The sequence below is a fragment of the Rattus norvegicus genome, chromosome 8 (assembly GCF_021556685.1).
Source record: "Rattus norvegicus strain SHRSP/BbbUtx chromosome 8, alternate assembly SHRSP_T2T, whole genome shotgun sequence".
In the NCBI taxonomy this organism is placed as follows: domain Eukaryota; kingdom Metazoa; phylum Chordata; class Mammalia; order Rodentia; family Muridae; genus Rattus; species Rattus norvegicus.
Genome location: NC_141541.1, coordinates 25,275,485 through 25,297,858, shown reverse-complemented (window position 1 = coordinate 25,297,858; position 22,374 = coordinate 25,275,485). Strand labels below are relative to the sequence as shown.

At 45.4% G+C, this 22,374-nt stretch overlaps 1 protein-coding gene across 25 annotated transcripts in view; it reads left to right on the top strand.

Moving 5' to 3' along the window:
- Positions 1 to 22,374, top strand: part of Zfp266 (zinc finger protein 266) — a 30,574-nt gene that overhangs the window by 2,848 nt on the left and 5,352 nt on the right. For 6 of the 25 annotated variants that reach the window (XM_087563050.1, XM_087563054.1, XM_087563051.1 and 3 more), the window contains 6 exon segments: positions 14,600 to 14,766; positions 15,888 to 16,042; positions 16,721 to 16,809; positions 17,561 to 17,687; positions 20,764 to 20,844; positions 21,909 to 21,988. In XM_087563050.1, the coding sequence (XP_087419176.1) occupies positions 16,018 to 16,042; positions 16,721 to 16,809; positions 17,561 to 17,687; positions 20,764 to 20,844; positions 21,909 to 21,988 (402 nt within the window). In that variant the 5' untranslated portion in view covers positions 14,600 to 14,766; positions 15,888 to 16,017. 25 annotated transcript variants of the gene reach the window in all.

Genomic DNA, 22,374 nt, shown 5'->3' with positions numbered 1-22,374 from the left:
AGCAAGACATAGATAAACAAGGGGCCATGGTGGAGAACACTGGCTGCTCTTGCAGAGGACTTGAGTTTGATTCCTAACATCCACGTGGCAACTTACAACCATCTGTAACTCCAGTTCCAGGGAACCCAGTGCCCTCTTCTGGTTTCCATGGGCACCAGGCACATAAGTGGTGCACATACAGATGGCACCGTCATAAAACAAATAACTAACAACACAGAGCAGGATAGAAAAGTCGCCTGTTAGTCATCAGTCTTAGGAAATGTTTGTGCTCCTCAATAGTCAAAGCCCCTCGGAGTGTTTTCAGACGGCTTCAGGTTCCCCAACCCGAACTTGGACTCAGTTTCCCTGGGGGAATGTTCTAGTTCTTCTTACAGGAGGAACCAGACCTTGGTGACTACTTAACAGCTACCGTACGATTTGGAGCCACTCCAGGAGTCAACAGCCAGAAGACTCACCTGCCATTGTGGTGTGTCTGAAAATAAAAGGGGCCACTTTGGCTCGACAGTGTCCACGTTCTATATTTATCATTCAAGGGTCAAAAATTAAAAATTGATGGTATCAGACAAATAAAAAAAAAAGAAAGAAAGAAAAAGGAGCTTGAGTTCTAGGCCAACCTGAGCTACATAATGAGTTCTAGGTAAGCCTAGGCTACGTGAGGCCTTGTCTCAGAGAATTCAACCAGATCTTCCCTGCCCCCCAAAGGGAGTTGTTACCATACGGTTGGTAAGGTTGTACGTATACTGCTGGTATAGGGTTTAGTGCAGGTATCATTTGGACTATTGGTAGTAGCTGATAAGTTTTCACATGTGAATATTAAAGGGACTCAACTATGAACTGAAATTCCGTTCAATCAGAAACAACCGTGGGAGCTGGAGATGCGGTTCAGTTGGCGGAGTCCTTGCCTAGAGTGTAGGAAGCCCTGGGTTCTGTCTCTAGTTCCGCATAAACTTGACTGTGCCGTGTATTTCTGTAATCCTGGACCCAGGAGGTGGAGACAGGAGAATCATCTTACCAAGTGGAGGGATAAATCGATAGATAGTGCATACCACACACAGAGGGATTGCTTTGACGTCTCCGTTCCTACCCCTTGGGCTCTGAATGCTAAACCAGTGTTGCTCGCTGAACTGTATTCCTGCCTTCTACCCAAGAATGTCTGCCCCAGTCAAATCTGGATTCTGACTTCATTAGAAAACACTTGTTTAAAAAAAATTGGCAGAGTCCAGGCAGTGGAGGTGCTCGCTTTTGACTCCAGCACTTGGGATGAGAAGCAGGCAGATCTCTGTGAGTTCAAGGCCAACCTGGCTTTTCGATGGATTGAGTTCCAGGACAGGCAGGGTTATACAGAAACCCTGTTTGGAGGGGGTGGGGTGGGGGGGACGAATGAAAAAGAACAAACATGCACATCTTTATGTATTAGTTCCTAAGAAGCTTTAACACATTTAAAACGTCACATGACTGAGTGTGTTGAATACCTGAGCTATGTAGCGAGAACCACAGATGGGGGGAAAGAGCTCGTGTATTGTATAGCGTGTGTTGAAGAAGAACTTGAGGCACCCTGCACCAGCCTACAATGTGGTTGCTCAGCTCTTTCACATGCGTTTGACACTTGTCATAGTAATTAAACAAGACTGTTCTACCTAAGAACGTACACAGGAAGTCATAACTGTTTCCTGAAGTGAGGAGAAACAGTTTCCAGTAGACATGGTGTCACCATCACAAGCAATATCCATCAGTTCTCACATTGACATGCATTCTGGGTGAATAGCGTTGTTACTCAAAGATTAAATTTGAGCTAGGACAGTAACTCTGACCTGTAATACTAGCTACTGGGAAGCCAGGGTAAGAAAATGGAAAATTCGAAGCCATTAAGGGTTATAAAGTAAGGTCAAGGTCAGCATGGTCAATGTAGTGAGCCCTTGTTTCGTAAGTGAAAAAGAGGGTTGGCTGTCTCAGTGGTAGCAGATGTGAGGCCTTAGGTTCATTCCCAGTACCAGAAAGGATTCTGGGAGCTGAATTTGAATCGGAGTCTCGTAGAGGTAGGATTTTGAGTGGAAGGTCAACATGTGTTATATAAGGTCAAAAGGAGAATTAAAAACATTTTATCTTGGGGTTGGGGATTTAGCTCAGTGGTAGAGCGCTTGCCTAGGAAGCGCAAGGCCCTGGGTTCGGTCCCCAGCTCCGAAAAAAAAGAACAAAAAAAAAAAAAAAACAAACCATTTTATCTCCAATATTAAAAAAAAATGGAAAGGAGTTTGAATGCTTGGACACAGTTATTACACTGACTGCAGCTCTTCTCATGGAGCTTAGGCTAGCCTCAAACTGCAGCCCAGGCTGGCCTTGAATTCTGTATCCTTTTGCCTTGGTTTCCCAGGCGTTAGGACTACAGATATATGCTACCGCCCCTGGCTTTTTACCTTTTTTCCTCCTTTTCAGGTAATGTTTCCATATTTCCCCTCAGCAAGAACACTTATCTACAGAACACCCTTCATCCTCAGTGTGACTTCCATTGTCTCTTCTTTAACAGATTTTTTAAAGTGTTTTGTGTCTTTCTGTCTGTCGTCTGTCTCTCTGTCTGTCTCCAAAGGCCAGAGGAGTTGGATCTCCCTGTGGTTGGGGGTCTAGGCAGCTGTCAACATTAGTGCTGGGACGTGAATTCTGGTTCTGTTCAAGTTCACATCCTTAGCCACGGAGCCATCTCTGCAGACCCTCTCCTTTGTTTTATTTCGAGCTGCCACTTTCTTTTAACTTTATGCTGTCATGAAAGCAGATGGGACTCCAAACTTCCCCTTCTGCTCAGAATGTGTCCCAGTATCCCACTTTCTCTTTGGTACTTGGGAACAATTGCTGCAGCCAGTAGGTTAGTGCCATTTTGCCTTTTGGTTAGGTATTTGGTTCTAGGCAAAGCTCAGATGACCAGGTGACAGTCTTCTTTCTAGTGTCTCCTGAGGAATGCTGCCCCTGGAGTCAAAAATCTAGGTTCCTGGAACTAGATACAAAATGTCTGTGTGTGCAGTCAGTTTCACATGTCCTCCTCTGTGTTCCCACTCAAGCTCTGTGGGGGAGACCGGGCCATGTAAAGTTGTGATTCAGCCTTCCGTAGGCTCTGTGTTAGAAGCAAGTGTTACACTGTCCTGACATGGATTATGTGGGCAGTTGTTGCATCTTTGAGAGGGAGTTTTGCTGTGTAGCTCAAAATAGCCTCAAACTCACTATCCTCTTCCTGCCTCCTGGCCTACATGCCAACATCACCCCATCTATTTGGAGTTCTTTTTTTTTTTTTTTTTTCGGAGCTGGGAACCGAACCCAGGGCCTTGTGCTTGCTAGGCAAGCGCTCTACCACTGAGCTAAATCTCCAACCCCATTTGGAGTTCTTTTGCAGGGTGGTGGGGCTACAGGGTTTTTTTGGGGGGGGCAGTCACATGTAGCTGAGTTTGTCCTGGAACTCACAGTGTAGTCCAGGCTAGCCTCTTAAATGCTGGTGTTACAGTTGTGGGCTCCCTTTACCTGACTCAGCAGTTTCATCACTGTTGTGTGTGTATAGACTTTACCATTATTTCTCTAACAATACTGTGACAACCACATAGCATGGAGATTGCTGTATTAGGATGCTTTTGTCTTTTAGTCGGGGTCTCATGTTGCCCCCTGCCTTGCCTTTAACTTACTATTTAGGGATTAAACCCCACTCTACTCCCATCCCCAGAGACAGGGTTTCTCTGTATAGCCCTGGCTGCCCTGGAACTCACTCTGTAGACCAGACTGACCTCAGACTTACAGAGATCCGCCTGCTGCTGCCTTCTGAGTTCTAGGGGTAAAGGCATGTGACAGCTCCATCTAGCTCAGGGATAATCTTGAACTCAGGAACTTTAATCTCTACTTTGTAGGTGCTGAAATTTCATGTTCTAGTGCCTGGCTTATGCCAAGGATGGAACCCAGGGCTTCATACATGCTAGGCAGGTTCTCTGCCAACTGAACTACGGTCTCAGAACTTAGATATTTCGAGTAATCTGGTGGTATCATATCAAGAAGTACGTAAGTAATACATAGATACAGTATGATTGTATGTAAGGGATTTAAGCAGCTGCATGTTTTAGGGTCTCCAGGGCACGTGGGACCCCAGGGAACATCTGTGTACTCGAACAGGCTTGGGCTGGAGAGATGGTTCAGTGGTTAAAGCCCTTTCTTGGTTCTGGAGAATTGAATTGGGATCCCTAGAGCCCACATAAATATTGGGTGGGTGTGGCAGCTACTCTGTAATTTTAGCACTTAGGAAGCAGAGATAAAGGATCTGCTGAGTAAGCTGGCTAGTTCGACTAGCTGAGTCTTCAAGCTCTGAATAAGATGGAGGGCAATTAGGGATGGCTCTTGATAAATGATTCAGGCCTCCTCATGAAGGAACACACTTGTACCTGACGAGTGCCTGTGGTAGCTGTCACCGCTTGTTAGCCTGACTACACCTGCAGCTGACTAAAGCCCAAGCTTTTGGCTATGCTTGAGGAATTTTTTTTTTCCTTAATTAAATCACTTGAAGTAGAAAGGCCCAGCTAGCTCTCTGGGATCCCCGGAGTGGAATATACAGAAGGCGATAAGGACATTTTAAAGCTGTCTGTCCCCGTCAGGTCCCTCTGGCAGTTGATCTCGGCAAAGGAAATTTCTGGCTGTTACCCAGCGAGTAATTCCAGCCCCCAAGGTGTGTCAGCATTTATCAGAAGTTCCAAGAGCTGGGTAACTGTGGATACTACTTCAGGGAGGGGAAGGGCTAGTTCGAGTAGAAGGAGGAATTCCGAGATGCACTGCAAACAACTCAAGCTCGTCCCCCTTTATCTTGTGCTAAGGAGTGAAGCCAGGGCTTGAAGTTGCCAGGTGAGCACTCCGTGCTACTGAGTGCATCCTGCCCATGGGCCTATTCTCTGTGGTCACTGTAGATGGGGTTCAGGCAGGTCACAGATACCCTGATACCTTTCAGACAAGGCAGCCCAGAGTGTGTGCGCACGCGCGTGCGTGTGACAAAGACAGAGCGATAGACAGGAGAGGGGACTACAGACAGAGACAGTCTAACTGTGTTGCCCAAGCTGACCTGGAATTCCTTAGCCTTGGTTACAAGTGTGTGCCCCATACCTGTAGTAACTTCATATAGATGTCCTTGTCACCAGTCTTGTTTGCGAATACCCTTGACCATCCAGGCAAATGTTTGACCTTTCCTCATGAGTCACTGTACTGGTGTCCTGGCAAGGCGAACAGCAAACATTCACTTACCGTTTGCTTTCTAAAAACATCTCTGTGTGTATGATGTGTGTGTGCATATGAGGTGTGTGAGTGTGTGTGTGCATATGAATGTGGAGTCAGGGCAACCTCAGATGTGGGTCCTTGCTTTCTGCCTTGTTTTGAAGCCGAGTCTGTTTTTGCCTCTGTGTCTGCCAAGCTTCTGACATTTCTGGGTTGCTTCTCTCTACTTCCCACCTCCCTGTGGGCCCTGGACACTGACATTCATGTTATTGCTGCTTCTGGGTTTTGCATTTCTGGGGATTTGAACTGAGATCTTCATGCTTGCCTCCTCCTCAGCCCTCTGGGATGATTTTCCATAAATACGGATCTTCAGAGCTCAGGGGGACCGCAGAGCTTCATCTTTTTGCTGTGCCTGTCATGCAGTCTCATTTGTGAAGTAGGCCTTGTCCTAAGTTCATAATGCAACTGAAACCAGCGTCGGAATAATCTCACAGCGCTTGCCACAAGTTCTCCAAGTTTTATTTTTGCTCACAGAACTTAGGGTCTTAATTTTTTTTCCTTCTTTTTTTGTGGGGAGATTTGGTCTTAGGTAGTCCAGGCCAGCCTTGAACTCTGAGGATGACCAGCCCTCCTGCCTCTGCCTTCATAGGGTTGACACAGGCACGCACATGCACTTGCTCCTAGTCCGGGTTTTATGTCCTGGTGGGGACAGGGCACAGGTGTCATGTGTGCTAGCCAAGCTTGCTGCCCATTGAATCAGATCATCAGCACATTGAGTGGTTTCTTTTTGCCAAGGTGTCTTGGTATAACCATCAGACTGGGGTTGATTTTTGTGCCTCGCCTCCTGAGTGCTGGCATTACGGGTGTAGACCACACGCAGCTTGAGTGCAGTGTTTACTATTCTTATTTGATGGCAGATTGATGTCGCATGCCCAAACATACCGCTGGATGGGCCAGGTGACTCATTTATTTTAGGAAATTCCAGCCATTTGACACGCTGATATCTTGTAGTTGTTCAACCTTTATCATATGCCAGGGCCAAGATGTTCCTCCTTTTAAAAATAGCTTCATCCAGAAAGTGTCCCAGGCTTGGTCCTAGTTACCTGAAAACTGACATTGACATGGAAACAGGACAGTCTCCTTCCTCATGGTCCATGTCTGAGAGGGACTGTTAGCAGCGTGCTGCTTTCCCTGGTCTGCAAGGTCATTTAAACTAAATGCTGGAGAAGCCTGTACTACAGCCCAAGCTTCTGCAGAAAATGTTCTTGGTCTCAGTTCTTAAAAGTGGCTGTAGACTGGCTTAAAAAGAAGAGAATTTAAGAGAATGCAGCTATGTGGATGAACATGGGTATTTCTGTGAGGGTGGTTCCACAAAGGATTAGATCATGAGGGCTTTAACTTATGATTTGATCCATTGATAGACTCAAGGTTTTTGCAAACAATTGCATAATTTATTTGTATAAACTATGATGAGTCTGACTTAGGAAGGCCATTGGACATGTTCTTGGGGGTGTGTCTTGTCTTGGCTTCTGGTTACTGTGTTGCTCTGCTTCCTGCCTGCCGTGTGTGAAGAACCTTGTGTGTCAGATGCTCCTGTTGCAGCGATGCTCTGTCCAAGCACACACACCAAGCGTCCCTGGGCTGGTCCCTTGGAAACCAAGCAAGTAAAAACCTCTCTTCAGAAGTTATTGATTTATGCCAGGCATGGTGGTCTTTAATCCCAGTACTTGGGGACAGGAGACAGAGGCTGGCAGATCTATGAGTTTGAAGCCAACATGGTTCACATAGTGATTATCAGATCAGCCAAGGCTACACAGTGAGGCCCTGCCTCCCAAAGGTGTGTGTGTGTGTGTGTGTGTGTGTGTGTGTGTGTGAGAGAGAGAGAGAGAGAGAGAGAGAGAGAGAGAGAGAGACTGTGTGAGATGTGAGAGAGCATGTATGAGAGTATGTGTGTGTGAGAGAGAGTGTGTGTGTGAGAGAGCATGTGTGTATGTGTGTACATTTCACTCTCTGATATGTGTGTGTGTGAGAGCATGTGTGTGAGAGCGTGTGTGTGTGAGAGAGCGTGTGTGTGTGCATTTCACTCTGATATGTGTGTGTGAGTGTGAGAGTGTGTGAGAGAGTATGTGTATGTGTGAGAGAGTGAGTGTGTGTGTGTGACAGAGAGAGAGCATGTGTGTGTGTAAGAGAGAGTGAGTGTGTGTGTGTGAGAGAGCATGTGTGTGCGTAAGAGAGAGTGTGTGTGTGTGACAGAGAGAGAGAGCATGTGTGTGTGAGAGTGTGTGTGTGTGTGACAGAGAGAGAGAGCATGTGTGTGTGTAAGAGAGAGTGAGTGTGTGTGTGTGAGAGAGCATGTGTGTGCGTAAGAGAGAGTGTGTGTGTGTGACAGAGAGAGAGCATGTGTGTGTGAGAGCGTGTGTGTGTGTGTGTGACAGAGAGAGAGAGCATGTGTGTGTGAGAGCGTGTGTGTGAGAGCGTGTGTGTGTGTGTGAGAGAGTGTGTGTACATTTCACTCTGATATGTGTGTGAGTGTGTGTGTGAGTGTGAGAGTGTGTGAGAGCATGTGTGTGTGTGAGAGAGAGAGTTTGTGAGAGCATGTGTGTGTGAGAGTATGTGTGTGTGAGAGCGTGTGTGTGAGTGTGTGTGTGAGAGAGAGCGTGCGTGAGTGTGTGTGTGTGTGTGTGTGTGTGTGTACGTACATGTCTCTCTCTGATATGTGTGTGAGTGAGTACATACATGCCACTTTGAGGTTTCTCTTTCCACTGTAGGTTCAGAAATTAACTCAGGCTGTCAGTCTTTTTTTTTTTTTTTAATTTATTTATTATATATAAGTACACTGTAGTTGTCTTCAGACACACCAGAAGAGGGCAGCAGATCTCATTACAGATGGTTGTGAGCCACCATGTGGTTGCTGGGATTTGAACTCAGGACCTCTGGAAGAGCAGTCAGTGCTCTTAACCGCTGAGCCATCTCTCCAGCCCCAGGCTGTCAGTCTTAATCCACTGAACCACATTGCTAGCCTAGTAATTCCTTCTTTTAATTGGCTGGGTAGCTTACACCTGGGAAAAGTGATAGAAGGGTTTAGATTACAAACATTAACTTGTTATGAGGCAAGTGTGTATCCCAGTCTCACCGAGAACTCACTCATCAGCCAAGGATGACTTCGTTCATCACCCTCCGTGTGCTGGGTTTTTAGGTCTCATCACCAGTCTGGCTAATGTGCTGGGGCGTAACTAAGGCTTCATGAGAGGTGGGCAAGCATTCTGTCAACTGAGCTACCTCCTCAGACTGTTTTGTTATTTTAAAGATTCGTTTTACTTACTCTGTGTGTGTGCATGTGTTTTGTGTATATAGAGGTCAAGTGACTTTTCATTCTCTTCTGGCCTCAGCGTGTGCACATGCATTTGCCTACAGCCACATGCACGATCTCATGCCCACACCACCCTCCACTGACTGTCTCACTTATTTGTTGGTTGTGGTAGGTGGGTTCAGTGAGTGTATTGTATCACATGGTGTGTCCAGACCTGTATTCCCAGCATGCATTTCTCTCCTGTGGGGTATTGGCTCGTGTGCTGTACTGTAGCTGTCCCTGGGTTTTGTACTACTTGTGAGTCAAGTTACAGCAGCAAGTGCTCTTGAAAGCTCATTAGAAAAAAGAGCTTCCTGCTTCCAGCCATCTCCCCAGAATGAGGGTTTTCAAGTAGGTCGAAGGTTGTCTCTCGAACAGCCAGTGGGCGTAATGTTTCCCTGGTCAAGGGGGCTCAGGAGGTGGTGGGTGCTCAAGAGTGTGGTTTTTATCTGAGCCCAAAGGGAGGCTTCCAGCTCACTTTCACACTCTTTTCACTAAAGGCATCGTGGGATCTTTTGAATTAAAAATTTAAAATTTTTTGTGTAAGTGTTTTGCTTACCTATATGTCTGTGCACCGTGTGCATGCAGTGATCTCAGAGTCCACAAGAGAGTGTCAGATTTCTGGACTTGGACTTACAGATGGTTGTGAGATGCCACAGGGGTGCTGGGAATCAAACTTGGAGGCCCCTGAGGAGTAGCAGACCCTGTTAACCTCTAAGCCGTCTCTGGTTGAATGGTTTATTGTACTTTTTGATGAACATGGAGTCCTCTGCTGCAGGAATGTTAGGCAAGTGTTCTGCCAACGAGTTCCATCTCTAAGCCGGTTCTGTTCATGTTTGACAGGGACTCACCATCCCCCTGCCAGCCTCAAAGTCAGGCTTTGCACCTCAGTCTCCATGGACATCTTGTATTTGTAATTTTTCTTTTTATAGAGATTGTGCCTCATGTAGCCCAGACTGGTTTTGAACTCACTGTGTAGCAGAGGACGGCCTTGAATGTGTACTCCTCCTTCCTCTATGTCCGCTGTGAGCTGGGGTTAGAGACGGGTGCTATCATGCCTGATTTATGCTGCTGGAAGTACAGGCCAGGGTTTTGTGCACTCTTTGCAAGTGGTGCTAACTGTAGTACAAAACCAGTCACTTGCATTTTAAATTTAAAAGAACCCTTTATTTATTTTATGTGTATAGGTATTTTGATTCTATATGTCTGTGCACCATATGCGCTATGCCAATGGAAGTCAGTGCATTTGATCCCCTAATCCTGCCTGGTCTTACAGAGTCAGTAGTTAGCCACTATGTGGAAGAGCAGCAGATGCGCTTAACCACTGGGCCATCTCTCCAGCCCTTGTATTTTGTAACATTGCAAATACAAACATCGTATTTTCTAAATGCCACAATATCACTCAGCCAAGTCAGCTGTGTGCACTAGTGTGATAAGGATGATCTGTCCCTCAAGTTTTCTTCATTGTCACCATTGATCGTGACCCATTGATAGCAGTTAAAACCCTCCACGACTCTTGCATGTATATTCCACCCAGACTCCCAGGAAAGACTCCTGTCTTTGTCAGTGACAGATGTTTGTCAGAGAAAGATGCAAGACTTCTCTCTCCATGGAAGATGAAATTAGGCCCATTTTTCAGAAGTTTCATCAGTGATCTGTCTGTGCCTCCTGGCTGTAGGCCTTAGATGCTGACCATTCAGACACAGGGGCAAGGCACAAGACCAACCTTCAAAGGCAGTCGGCTCCAGGGACCTACTTCCTCCACCTGGGTGCTGTCTGTCATCTCTAAGGTGGCCTGTGATGGATTGCACTGCTTTCCACCTGATAGCGCTGGCCATCACCGGGAGAGATGGTCTGGAGTAGGCTGATGTCAGTGGGCGGCACCCCAGTCTAGAGAACATGGTGGATGGATTGGGTGCTGGACTGAGAGGAAGGCGCGGAGCAGTGTTCTTCACTGCCTTCCGACTGCAGATCAGTGTGACCAGCTGCTTCAAGCCCCTACCTCATGACTTCATCATGGTAGACTGTCCAGATCTGTGAACCAAAATAAACTCTTCTTACTTTACTTTGGTCACGACATTTTATCACAGCAACAGAAACACTAAAATACCTGTCAGGTTATGAATGCCTCAGATTGGTGAACCGTTAATGAGGCCACTTTCCGAACATGTTCTTTTTCATTAAAACACCCTTTTGTAAGAGACTAAAGCAGAAGCAAAGTGTCTGCTGGGCTCTTTAGGAACTTCTTTGTCAATACAATTAGTGTCAATCTCTTCACTGTAGCCTCGGTAGACTCTTCAGACAAGGGCAGAAACCCACCACTTCAGTTCTTCCCCAAAATACCACAAAAACAGTCCTTAGGTCACATACTGAAATTCTTTGCTACTGAAGAATTGGGCTAGATCTGCACAGTTCAAATCGCTCTCAGGAACACAATCTTCCATATTCATAGTATGATAGCCCATTAAGCCTCATTTAAAGCATTCCACTGCTTTCCAGATCCAAAGTCCCCAGATCCACATTCTTCCAAACAAAAGCACGGTCAGGCCTATCACAGCAATACCCCAGTCCCTGGCACCAACTTCTGTCTTAGTTAGGGTTTTACTGCTGTGAACAGACACCATGACCAAGGCAACTCTTCTAAGGACAACTTTTAATTGGGGCTGGTGTACAGGTTCAGAGGTTCAGTCCATTATCAAGACAGGAGCATGGCAGCATTCAAGCAGGCATGGTACGGACAGAGCTGAGAGTTCTACATCTTCCTCTGAAGGCTGCTAGCAGAATACTGACTTCCAGGCAACCAGGACAAGGGTATTATATTAAAGCCCACATCCACAGTGACTCACCTACGCCAACAAGGCCACACCTCCTAATAGTGCCGCTCCCTGGGCCAAGCATACACAAAGCATCACAGCTACTGACCTGCCAATCTAGACAGAAATCCCCAAGTTCAGTAAGAGACCCCGTCTCAAAAAATAAGAGCCGTAGAGGAAGATACCAAACATGAATTTCTGGCTTTCACAGATGCCTGCACAGGGGAGTACAGCCACATACACAGGTAAACAAAAGTCCATTCACTTATCCTGCATATGTGTGATTAGCTGTGCTTGCGCCGTGCCGTATACATTGAGGCCAGAGCACAGTTTAGAGATATGGGAGTGAAACTCAGGTTAGACTTGACGGCAGCCACAAAACATTCCACTGGAAAGCTGGGACTGGGGAATTGCAATTTTGAGACCAGCTTGGACTGTGAAGTAAGGCAATGTCTCAAGCTCTATTTCCACTTAGGCTGAAAAGGAAACAATTAACCTCTGTTGTTAGCAGCAAAAGCAACATTTGTTTGGCCTTTCAAGGCAGGTGCCGTAGTTGGCACTGTAATGCAGCACCCAGAGATAACAGTGCGAGTCATGTGATTTACTGGATGTCTTTCTCATGTAAGGAACACTGCTACTTCCTGTTTGAGAGGCCCCAACATGGACTGGCAAGGGACCAGAAGGACAAGATTCTAGGGATAATTGTAGTGGGCACTATCTGTCATTAGCGAGAGTGTAAATGTGATTTTTAGGACATTAGCCCAGCATTTGGGATTGTCAGCTAGAGAGAAGGCTGCATAAGGATTTTATGTGGCTGTGTTTGCTTGGTGGATAATGAGCTGTGAGACTTCCAGAGTTCATTGAAATGCCACTTGGTGGTGCACTCCTTAGGCTGGTGTTCTACTGGACTTATGAAATCTTAGTACTGTTTGTGGGGAGAGAGCATGTGGACATCTGAGGACAATGTTCAGAAGTCACTTCTCTCAGTCCTCATGGGACCTGGGGACAGATAGGACTGGAGTCATCAGGCTTGGCAGTAAGAACCTTTGCCTGACCAGGCCATCTCCCTGACCCTTATTTATGTGTGATGTGGGGAGGAGGAGAGGATGGGGAGGTGGGTAGGTTGGGTACTGGGAATTGAACCTAGGGTGTGACATGCTTGCTAGGCAAGTGCTCTAACACTGAACTGCACTTAGCCTTTTTTTTTTTTTTTTTTTTAACTTTTTGAGACAGGAGCCTACCAACCTGCCTGGGCTGGCCTTGAAATCATTCTGTAGCCTAAGCTGGCTTTGAACTTATCTTTTTGCTTCAGCCTCCCCAATAGCCCAGTAGCTGGGATTACAGGTCTGGTGTTTTTAAAAGATAACATTGTTTATTTAGCTGGCTTGAAGTCTTTTTGCTTCTGTTTTGGAAGTGTTGAGATTACAAAGCTACCCCCATTATACCTGGCTTTCATGTTTTTTTTTCTTCTCTCTTTTTTTTTTCTTTTTTCTTTTTTTTTCAGAGCTGGGGACCGAACCCAGGGCCTTGCGCTTGCTAGGCAAGCGCTCTACCACTGAGCTAAATCCCCAACCCCTTTCTTCTTCTTCTTCTTCTTCTTCTTCTTCTTCTTCTTCTTCTTCTTCTTCTTCTTCTTCTTCTTCTTCTTCTTCTTCTTCTTCTTCTTCTTCTTCTCCTCCTCCTCCTCCTCCTCCTCCTCCTCCTCCTCCTCCTCCTCCTCCTCCTCCTCCTCCTCCTCCTCTTCTTCTTCTTCTTCTTCTTCTTCTTCTTCTTCTTCTTTTCTTTTTTAAAAAGAGCCAGTCTTCATTTATTGCAAGATAACAATAAAAGAAAAAAGAAAAGAAACTTATTGAAGAAATGAAAACAAACTTGAGGACAATGTTCAGAAGTCACTTCTCTCAGTCCTCATGAGACCTGGGGACAGCTGTGCATACAGCTTTAGTGGCTGAGCACTTGCCTGTTGTGCTGAGTCCTAGGTTCTGTCCCCAGCATCACACGAAGAAGGACTCCGATAGCACATGCTAATACTCAGAAGGTAGAGGCAGGATTGTGAGTTCAAGGCCAACCAAGTCTTCCTGTTTGGAGGGGTAGGGCGGATAGAGAGAAGAAAAAGCCAAAAGAAAATGGACACTTTCTATTTTGAACACCTAATACTCTTTATTGAAAAAGGTAATCCATACTAAAGAGCCAGCAGTTTTGACCTGTCTTTGACCCTGTGCCAGGATGAAGAAGAAAGGGCCTTTATGTATGATTCTAGTGTTGCCAGCCGAGACCCTCGTCTTTGAAATGTGCTCTGAGTTTGTGTGTGTGCAGAGGCCAGAGGTAAATGTGGGTGTCCTTTGCAGTCGCTCTTTACACTGCTTTTTTAGTTTTATTGTTATTTATTGTGTTTTCTCTGCCATGTGTGAGTACACGGGAGGCCACAGGAGGCCATTAGAGTCCCTGGAGCTGGTGCTAACAGGTGGTATGAGTTGCTGGGTGTGGATGGTGAGAATTGATGGGGTGATGGGTCCTCTGCCAGAGCAGCAAGTCCCTTTAATTGCTCAGCCATCCATCTCTGTTCCTCATCCATCCTTACTTTTGAGACAGGATCCCTTGCTGTACCCACAACTCCCTGATGTGATGGGAGAGGCCAGGGAGCCTCCCCACACTGTCCAGATCTTCATGTGGGTTCTCGTGCTTGCATGACAAGCACTTTACTGACTGGACTGTCTCCTCAGTGGGGTTTAAAAAAAATTCCTTTCTTTTCTTTTTTGGGTTTTCAAGAAAATTTAAAATTGTTTATTATAATTATCATTACTATGTTTTTTTATATGAATGGGTTTTTGCCTGCATGTGTGTGCACCCCTTTTATGTCTGGTGTCCTCTGGGGCTGGAGTTACAGTAATGTGAAATGCCGTGTGGGTGCTGGGAATTGAACCCAGGTCCTGTGGAAGAGCAGCCGGTGCCCTTAAGACACGTAGCCGTCTCTCCCGCTCTCAGTTCCTTCTTAAAAAAGAAGTAAAATACCTGTCAATTCTTGTTCTAATCCAACGATGATATAGCCAGTGCTAGTTCTCTTTTTGTGTTGCCATCTTGTCCCAAACCAGTTTTCAGTTTTGTGCTTCCTGTGTGCGCATATGCAGGGCTCTCCCCTCACCTGCTTGGTTTTTCTTGTAGTCCTTATGAAGTAACATACCAGTTTTTTTTTTGTTATGATTATATTTCCCCATAGGACTTCTAGATCTTTACGGAACAGAATATTTTCTGTGTCCTTCCCTGCTCTGCTCATGCCTACCACAGGAATAGGACTTCCTAATAATTTGCTGAAAGAATTAAAGAATAAGCCAGACCTGAGATAGACCAGTACCTCCAGTACCTCCAGTAAATGAAATAGAAGAGGTAAGATTATTTGTAATAATGTTTTTATTTTAACCCGTATATTGAGAATACCATTTTAGTACATTATAAAAATTCAGATGCTTACTTTCTTTCCAGACATGTTTGATTTATGTTTATAATAAATGAGATGAGTAGTTGTAAAAGATTCAGAACCCGGGGTGTAGAGTGTATGTTTAGCTTGAGGCCCTGGGTCTAGGTCAGTCCCACACGGGGAGGGAATTTAGCCCCATGGCATAGTCCTTGGCTCATATACACAGAGCCTTGAATTCTGTCCTCAGCTGATATCACATAAACCAGGTCGGGGGCGGGGTGGGGGACACATCTGTGATTGTGAGATAGAAGCAGAAGGATCAGTGGTTCAAAGTCGTGCTCAACCACACAGTGCATTCAAGGCTAGCCCTTGTATTACAGGATAGTCTGTCCTTAAAAGAAGAAAGAGGGAAAAGAAAATAAGTGGATTCAGTAGATAAGATATTTCAAGCTTGTTTTCTTCTTTAGTTTTTTAAAGAAAGGTTGTCTTTCTGTAGTTGAGGCGCTAACTTACAGTCTTCCTGCCTTAGCCTCTTAAGTGCTAGTTATCAGTGTGTGCTATCAGGCCCTGGGCCTGAGTTCTCAATGACAGTCATGTTGACTTTAAAAAAAATTTGAATTTTAGTTTTTAAAATTAAGTCATACTATGTACATACGCAGTAGTAAGTTACATATGGAACCAGTGGCTCCTGAGCAGGGCTGTGGTGGGTCCATATTTTCTCGTCATGGTAGGGAGCAGTAGCAATGGTAGAAATCAAGCTTTGTGGACAAACTCAGCTTCATCAAGTCTCAGTTCATTTCCAAACCGGGTAACACCAGGCTGATCACTAGTGCTGCCTGAATGTGGGTGTTCCGGTGCGGGCAACGGTACCTCCCATGTAGGACGGTTACGGTAGCACGTGGGCTGATGTAAAGGGCCTAGCACACCTTCTGACAAATGTAGCAAAGGTCAGTTGGTATGAGTACGGCTATGTTAGTGAGTAGATGTTTGCTGGCGGGTTTCACGTATATAATCTGCAGAGAGCAAGCACTACTGTGTGATGTTTGATGACTGACGTTCGATGTTGTTGATTAACGATTGATGTGAACAGGACTCCATATAACCCTGTATTAAGAGGAATGGAGATTGCCTCTGTCCACTTAGATTCATAAGCTGTCCCGAAGTGATCTTGGCCTCAGGGAAGGGAGTGTTCAGGCACATTTCACCATCAGCATCACGGGATGGCAGCCATTGACTTGTCCCATGGTAAGTCCTTGTCGAAGCTCTTTTTCAGACTGTTTTAGGTCTCTCCTACACAGCAAAGGCCAGTGGGCAGGACTTTCGTAGTTTTGTCTGTTCATTTACAAAGAGCTGAAGTGGGCTGTACAATAGTGGTTTGTGATTTAGGGCCCCAGCGTGTGTGCTTGCAGAGGAGATGATGTACAATTGTCGTGAGTTCTGTCGCCAGGGGAAACAGACAGTCATATGTTTCTTTTTACATTTTCTTTGACTTATTATTGTGAGTATGTGTTTGTATGAGTGAGGGTAAATGTAGAAGTCAGAGGACTTTTAGGGGGACTCAGTTCTCTCCTTCCATGTGAGATCCTGGGATTAAACCCTGGGCATTAAGCGTGAGCACTTGAATTAACCAAATGTGCTGTCTCACCAGCCCCAGAGTCCGTGTTTTATACCTTAAGTTCCTTTATTTATAAAGTGAGAACAACACTCTCTTTCTCAGTTGGCAGCCCAGTTCCTAGCTCGCCCTCTGGCTCCAGGGGAGGCGTACGTGCTGCGGCATTTTCTTGGTAGGACTGTGTATTTATGCGGTTTGATGAGTGTTCAGATGACAGGGAAATGTCACACTGTCGTGGAGTGACTTCATGGCATGTGAATGTGGGCATTAAGGCAGCTCTGGGATTTTATGCTGTCTTTCTTTCCTGTCAGGCCTTCTTCCTAGAGAGCCTATCTACGTCTACGAAGCAAACATAGAGGTAGAAGGAACGGTGACTGACAACCAGGCAAACTGTTACCAGGTAAAGAGAGGGAGTGTCGTTCTCCCAAACAGAGCCTTTTCATCTGTGATCCAGATGCATTTCCTTTTAGAGTCTAGAGTTTAGACAGACTCAATCTCTAGGGCTTCTTAAAGGAAGTGCATTCTCACTAGTGGGTGAGAGTATCTTTTCCCTGGGGAACGGAGCCTTGTAAATTTCTGTTAGTGCTTGTTAAGGTGTTTGCTTGGCTGGGGATGGAGCCAAGGACTTTTTATGCATGCTCAGCACATGCTCTACTACTGGGCTCTACCCCCAACTTCACCAATCGATCTTTGTTTGTTTTAGATAGAGTCTGGCAATATAGCCTAACCCTGAACTCACTGTATGGCCCTGGCTGGTCTCAGCCTCCCTCTCCAGTGTTGGGGATCACAGACATGGGCCCCCACTAAGTAATCTTGAGCTTCACTAATAACTGCGTAACTTTTATTTTGTTGGGTGCTCTGACAGGTGGTAAGGCAGGATCTATTTATCAGATATCTGCAGTTTGCTTAGGGACATGCTGCAATGATACAGTAGGACCAGAAGAGCTTCCAGCCTGGCCGTGCTGGTGGAAATCACACTTTTAAAGGCATGCAACAGTAGAAGGTCGGCAGAGAGTGAGTGTAGAGAGGAGTCCTGGGGCCACGGAACCCTGTAGCTGCTCGAGGCTGATCTGAGAACCACCTTCCTAATTCCCATTGAGTACTAGCAGGACTGTTGTTTGGCTCAAACCAGCCTGTGTGTACTGGTTTAGGATTCAGTGACCTTCGATGATGTGGCTGTGGAGTTCACCCCGGATGAGTGGACTTTACTGGACCTGACTCAGAAAAATCTATACCGAGAGGTGATGCTGGAGAACTACGAGAACTTGACTTCAGTAGGTAAGGCTGCCAGCATTCCTCGTTGCCTTTTATGAAGCAGATACATATTGACATGTTACATGCTTCTTAATGTGTTAGAGATGGATCATGTTAGTTATGAATTTAGTGAAATGACATCAGGGCAGGCTTTCTCGCTGAACTTAGAGCTCGGTGTCTTTCAGACACTAAGCCCCAATAGTCCTATCTGCACCCTTCACAGCACCGTAGTTACAGGCACGCTGAAGACCATGCTCAGCTCGCTATGTGGGTCGCTGACATCCTGATGCAGGTCCTCGTGATTATGCAGCAAACACTCTTAGCCAGCAAGCCATCTTCCCAGGTCTAACAAGCAAAATTCCTGGCGTAATACATAACAGTCTACAGTGGCAAATCTTCTTTATTTTTTTCCTTTTCTTTCCTCCCTCCCTTTCTTTAAAAAAAATCTTTTTAGTTTTTGAGATTATAGTACAGTTACACCATTTTGCCATTCCCTTTCCTCTATACCTCTTCCTATATCTCTCTCATATATACTCCTTGCTGTCTTTCACATTCATGGTCTCTTCATTAATTGTGTGTGTTCCTAACTCTATAAGTACAATCCGCATGGTTTTACTTGTATGTATGTTTTTAAGACTGACCACTTGGTATTGGATAACCAGTTGGTGCTCTCTTCCCCTGTGGAATTATTTCCCCCACTCTCAGCTCACCATAGTTGTCTGTAGTTCTTTGTGTAGGGTTGAGGCCTGCTGAGCCTCCCTCTCCCACATTGGCATGTCCACTAGTGTCCTCCCCGCCCAGCTCCTGTTGAAGCAGTCATGTTGCTGAGACTAAGGCAGCCTCTGATATTACAGCGAGACACAGTCTTACAGCAGACTCCTTGATCCCTGGCTTTTATAATCTTTACACCCCTTCTAAAATGTCTTCTGAACCGTAGGTGCAGGAGTTGTGCTGAACATGTATGTGTTGGGACCAGGCTCTACAACTTCGCATTTTGATTCATCGTGGCTTTCTGTAATAATTTCCATCTGTTGCAAATCGATGTTTCTTTGATGAGGGATGAGGACTACACTTACTTGTGGGTGTAAAGACATGTATTTGGAATGTAGGTGGATTGTGCTTGTTTAGTAAAGTGGAGACTGTAGGCTCTCTGAGGTCTGTGGTTTCTAGCCTAAGCTCCCTCTTGTCAAGCGGCTCTTTGGGCCGATTGGAGAGCATTGGTCGTGTGTGTTGTATTTCGTATCCTTATGGTTGTTAGGCCATGCTGGTTGCCGAGGTGCAGAGGTGTCAGAGCTCGGCTGGACGCTTGTTTGCTTCCCTGTTGTGGTACCTTCTGGTGCCATTAAAGCTAGTCCTCAGGTCAACTCTCAACTCAGGCCTATGGGCCTGTGTTCGATGTGAATGGTGCCCTCACCAGTAGGAACTTAACCTGCTACCTCTGTGGGATAGCCGAGGGGAGCAGCAAAAGTGTGTGCTATTTTTGGAGTCTAATGTTTTCAGACGTTGTTTCTGCTATTTTGCCCTCCCTCCTTGTATATTGTCTCCCTCCCTCCTCCTGATTAAAGCCCTCCCCCATTTCCCCGTTTCCCATCTCCAATCACTCACACTCTGCTATTCTCCTCTTACTGCCCCACGCTCCTGACTGTGGCAATGGTCCGTTCTCCGTTCCTGCTCTCTGCAGTTTCTCCCGGTTGTGTATTCACGTCTGGATGAGGTGTGGAGCGAGGAGCCTCAGAGAAGAGAGATCATGTGACTGCTGTCTTTCCGGGTCTTATGCACCTCACTCCCTGTGACCCATCCTTCACCTTCAAACGTCACGATTTCGTTTCTTTCTCCACAGCTGACTGGTATTACATAAGTTATGTGCACCACACTTTTGCCGTGCATTTGTTGGTTGAAGGACGTGTAGGGTGTTTCCAGTCCCCAGCTACTGTGATGGAGTAGCAGTGAACATGGCTGAGCAGGTGTCTGGGGTAGGATTTTTCAAGGCATGTGCCAGGGAGTGGCGCAGCTGGGTCATTTGGGAGGTAGTTTTTGGAGAGTTCTCCACACTGTTTTCCATAGTGGCCGCACCCATTTGCAATTCTGTCAACAGTGATTGACGGTTCCCTTTTCCCCTCCTCTCTGTCAGCATTTGTTATTGGTTATTTTGCAGGTCTGTGTCATTTTGCATGGAATAAGATGAAATCTAAGCCTTTTGGATTTGCATTTTCCTCAGTGCTAAGTATGCTGAGCATTTAAAGAAATGCGTTTTGATTGCATTTTCCCCATTCCTAGTTCCTTCCAGACCCTCCCTGATGATGCACATTAAACATGTATTTCTCAGCCAGTATTTTCTTTGGAGAACTCTGATTGGCTTTTGTTTCCTTTCATTCTTCTTTATTTTGTTTTTTAAGATATGCTCTATTTACATAGCTCAGGCAAGTCTTGAACTAAAACTCACAAAGATCTGCTTGCTTCTGCCTCCCAATTGTTGGGATTAGATGTGTGTGCCACCATGTCTGTCTTCCTTTCCCCTTTCCTCCCCTTTCTGTCTCATTTTTCCTTCCTCTTCTGCACTTCTTTCCTTCACCCTCACTGTGACCCTCTATTTGGAAACAGAATCTTTTGTATGTAGTCCAGGTTGGCCTCAAACTTGGAATTCTCTGTCCTCATCCTCCCAAGTTAAGGGATTTCAAATTTCTTCCACTCCTGTGCCCAGTATAGTAGACTTGGTGTTGTCAAGTGTGTGTGAGTGTGTTGTACTGGGCTGTGCATCCTTTGTTGGGTATGAAAGCCTAGGGCAGTGCACATGCTAGGAAAATGCTCTACCCCAAAGTGTAGTCCTTCTGGAAAAGTGTACAGTAACTTCCGTTTAGCCTTTATGGAGTAGAGCAAACCAGTCCTTTTTGAACATAGAAATGTCTTTTCTGAGGTGCTAGAGATTGTACTGAGAGACTTGCATGTTAAGCTACATCCTTCCCTTCCCCATATTTGAATTTTAACTCAACTTTGAAAGAATTGCCTTCCTCTCACTTGAACTATGATTTCCTTGGCCATAGGAAAGTTTGTTATCGCCTGTTTGAGTCCCTTCCACTCATGTATGTTTCTGTATATGCAGGATGTCAGTTCTTCATTCCTAGTCTGACTCCCTGGCTAAAACAAGAAGAGTTAGGGGTGGCAGAAAGTGCTCTCCCTCAGCGTGAGTATTCATGGGGAAATCTGCTTTGACGACCTTGGTATTGTTTTGCCACTGTAGTCAAATTTTCTTTTACTGGCCTCAGAAATTGAATCCATTTTTCTCTGTGAGATAATCTGACATGCCCCATAATCCATTATTTCTGTGTATTCAGGCATACCCATGATCTTACAGCCTATGCGTTCCCTTTCCTAAATTTAGTATTTCAATGTTGTTTTTCCAGAGCTTTCTGACTTTCCTGTTGCTGGAACTGTCACAGGGTCAGTTTGTAGTTCGTTGACTCTGCCTTTTTTTTTTTTAATTATAGCTTTTTTGTTGTTTATGTTTTGGAGGTGCTGGGGATTGAACCAGGGCTTGGGCCTGTGAGGCAACCATTCTACCTACTGAACAGTCTTATTACTAAATTTTTCACAGCACAGCAAAGCTGTGGAGGCCAGAGAACAACTCCAGAGTCGTACTCTCTTTCCACCATGTCACTACCAAGGCTTGAACTCAGGTTGTCAAGTTTGATGACAAGGTGACCTCCACCTTATATTTTGGGACCAGATCTCTCATGGAGGTCTGGGGTTTACTGACCACGCTAGGCTGGTTGTCGAGCGGTGAGCCTTAGGGAATCTGTTTGTCCCTGCCTCTCCAGTACTGGGATTATGAGTTTGTGCCACCATGCCCGGCATTTTAAAGTGGGTTAAAGGGTTCAAGCTCAAGTCCTTGTGATTTAACAACTAGCCGTCTCCCCGGTCTCTTTTTCCCGTTTTTCTCTTGTATAATTGAAACAGTCTTAGAATTATAGCCCAGGCTACTCTTAACAGTCTAAGAAGGTTCTCTGACTTAGCCTCCTATGTATTAAGATCACAGTTGGGCACCATTATGTCTGTCAGTCTTTATTTTCTTATCTTTTTTGTTTTTTAGCCTTAGCCATTAAAGGCTGAGACAACTTTCCAGCCCTCACTTTTATTCTCTTAATTTGCATAACTTGAAAAGAAGGACAAATGGCCCTCACCCTTTCATTCTTGTACACACCATTCATTTTCTGACCTTCTTACGTTCCTCTCTCTATTTAACTTAAGAATTGGAACTGCAGCCTACAATTGACGACTCAGAGCTGGAGAATTATTTTAGGATGCAAAGTTCCAGTGCAACAGAAATGGTAAGATCAGCAAGGACTTTATACTTCACACTCAGGAAGGGGGTGGGGTCCTCTGTAGTAAACCATACAAAAGAGACCTTTGAGATGCATCGTATGCATCTGAGAGGAATTGATGTCTCTGAAGAACTATCTGCAGTATCATGAAGTGGGAGATTCCCCAAATATGTCATAAAGATTCTGTCTCATTGTCTCCACAAATACCTATTCCCACATGTGCAGTTAGACCTGAAACTTTTAAACAGTTTTATGGGACCACTTTTTTTTAGTGCATATAATCAGTCATTAAGATTTTGGCAAGGGGATCTGTCGTTCGGTTTAGAAAAACTGGAGCTCAGAAAGTAATGGCATGGAAAAGAAACTGTAAAGTCCATTATGAACATAAAACT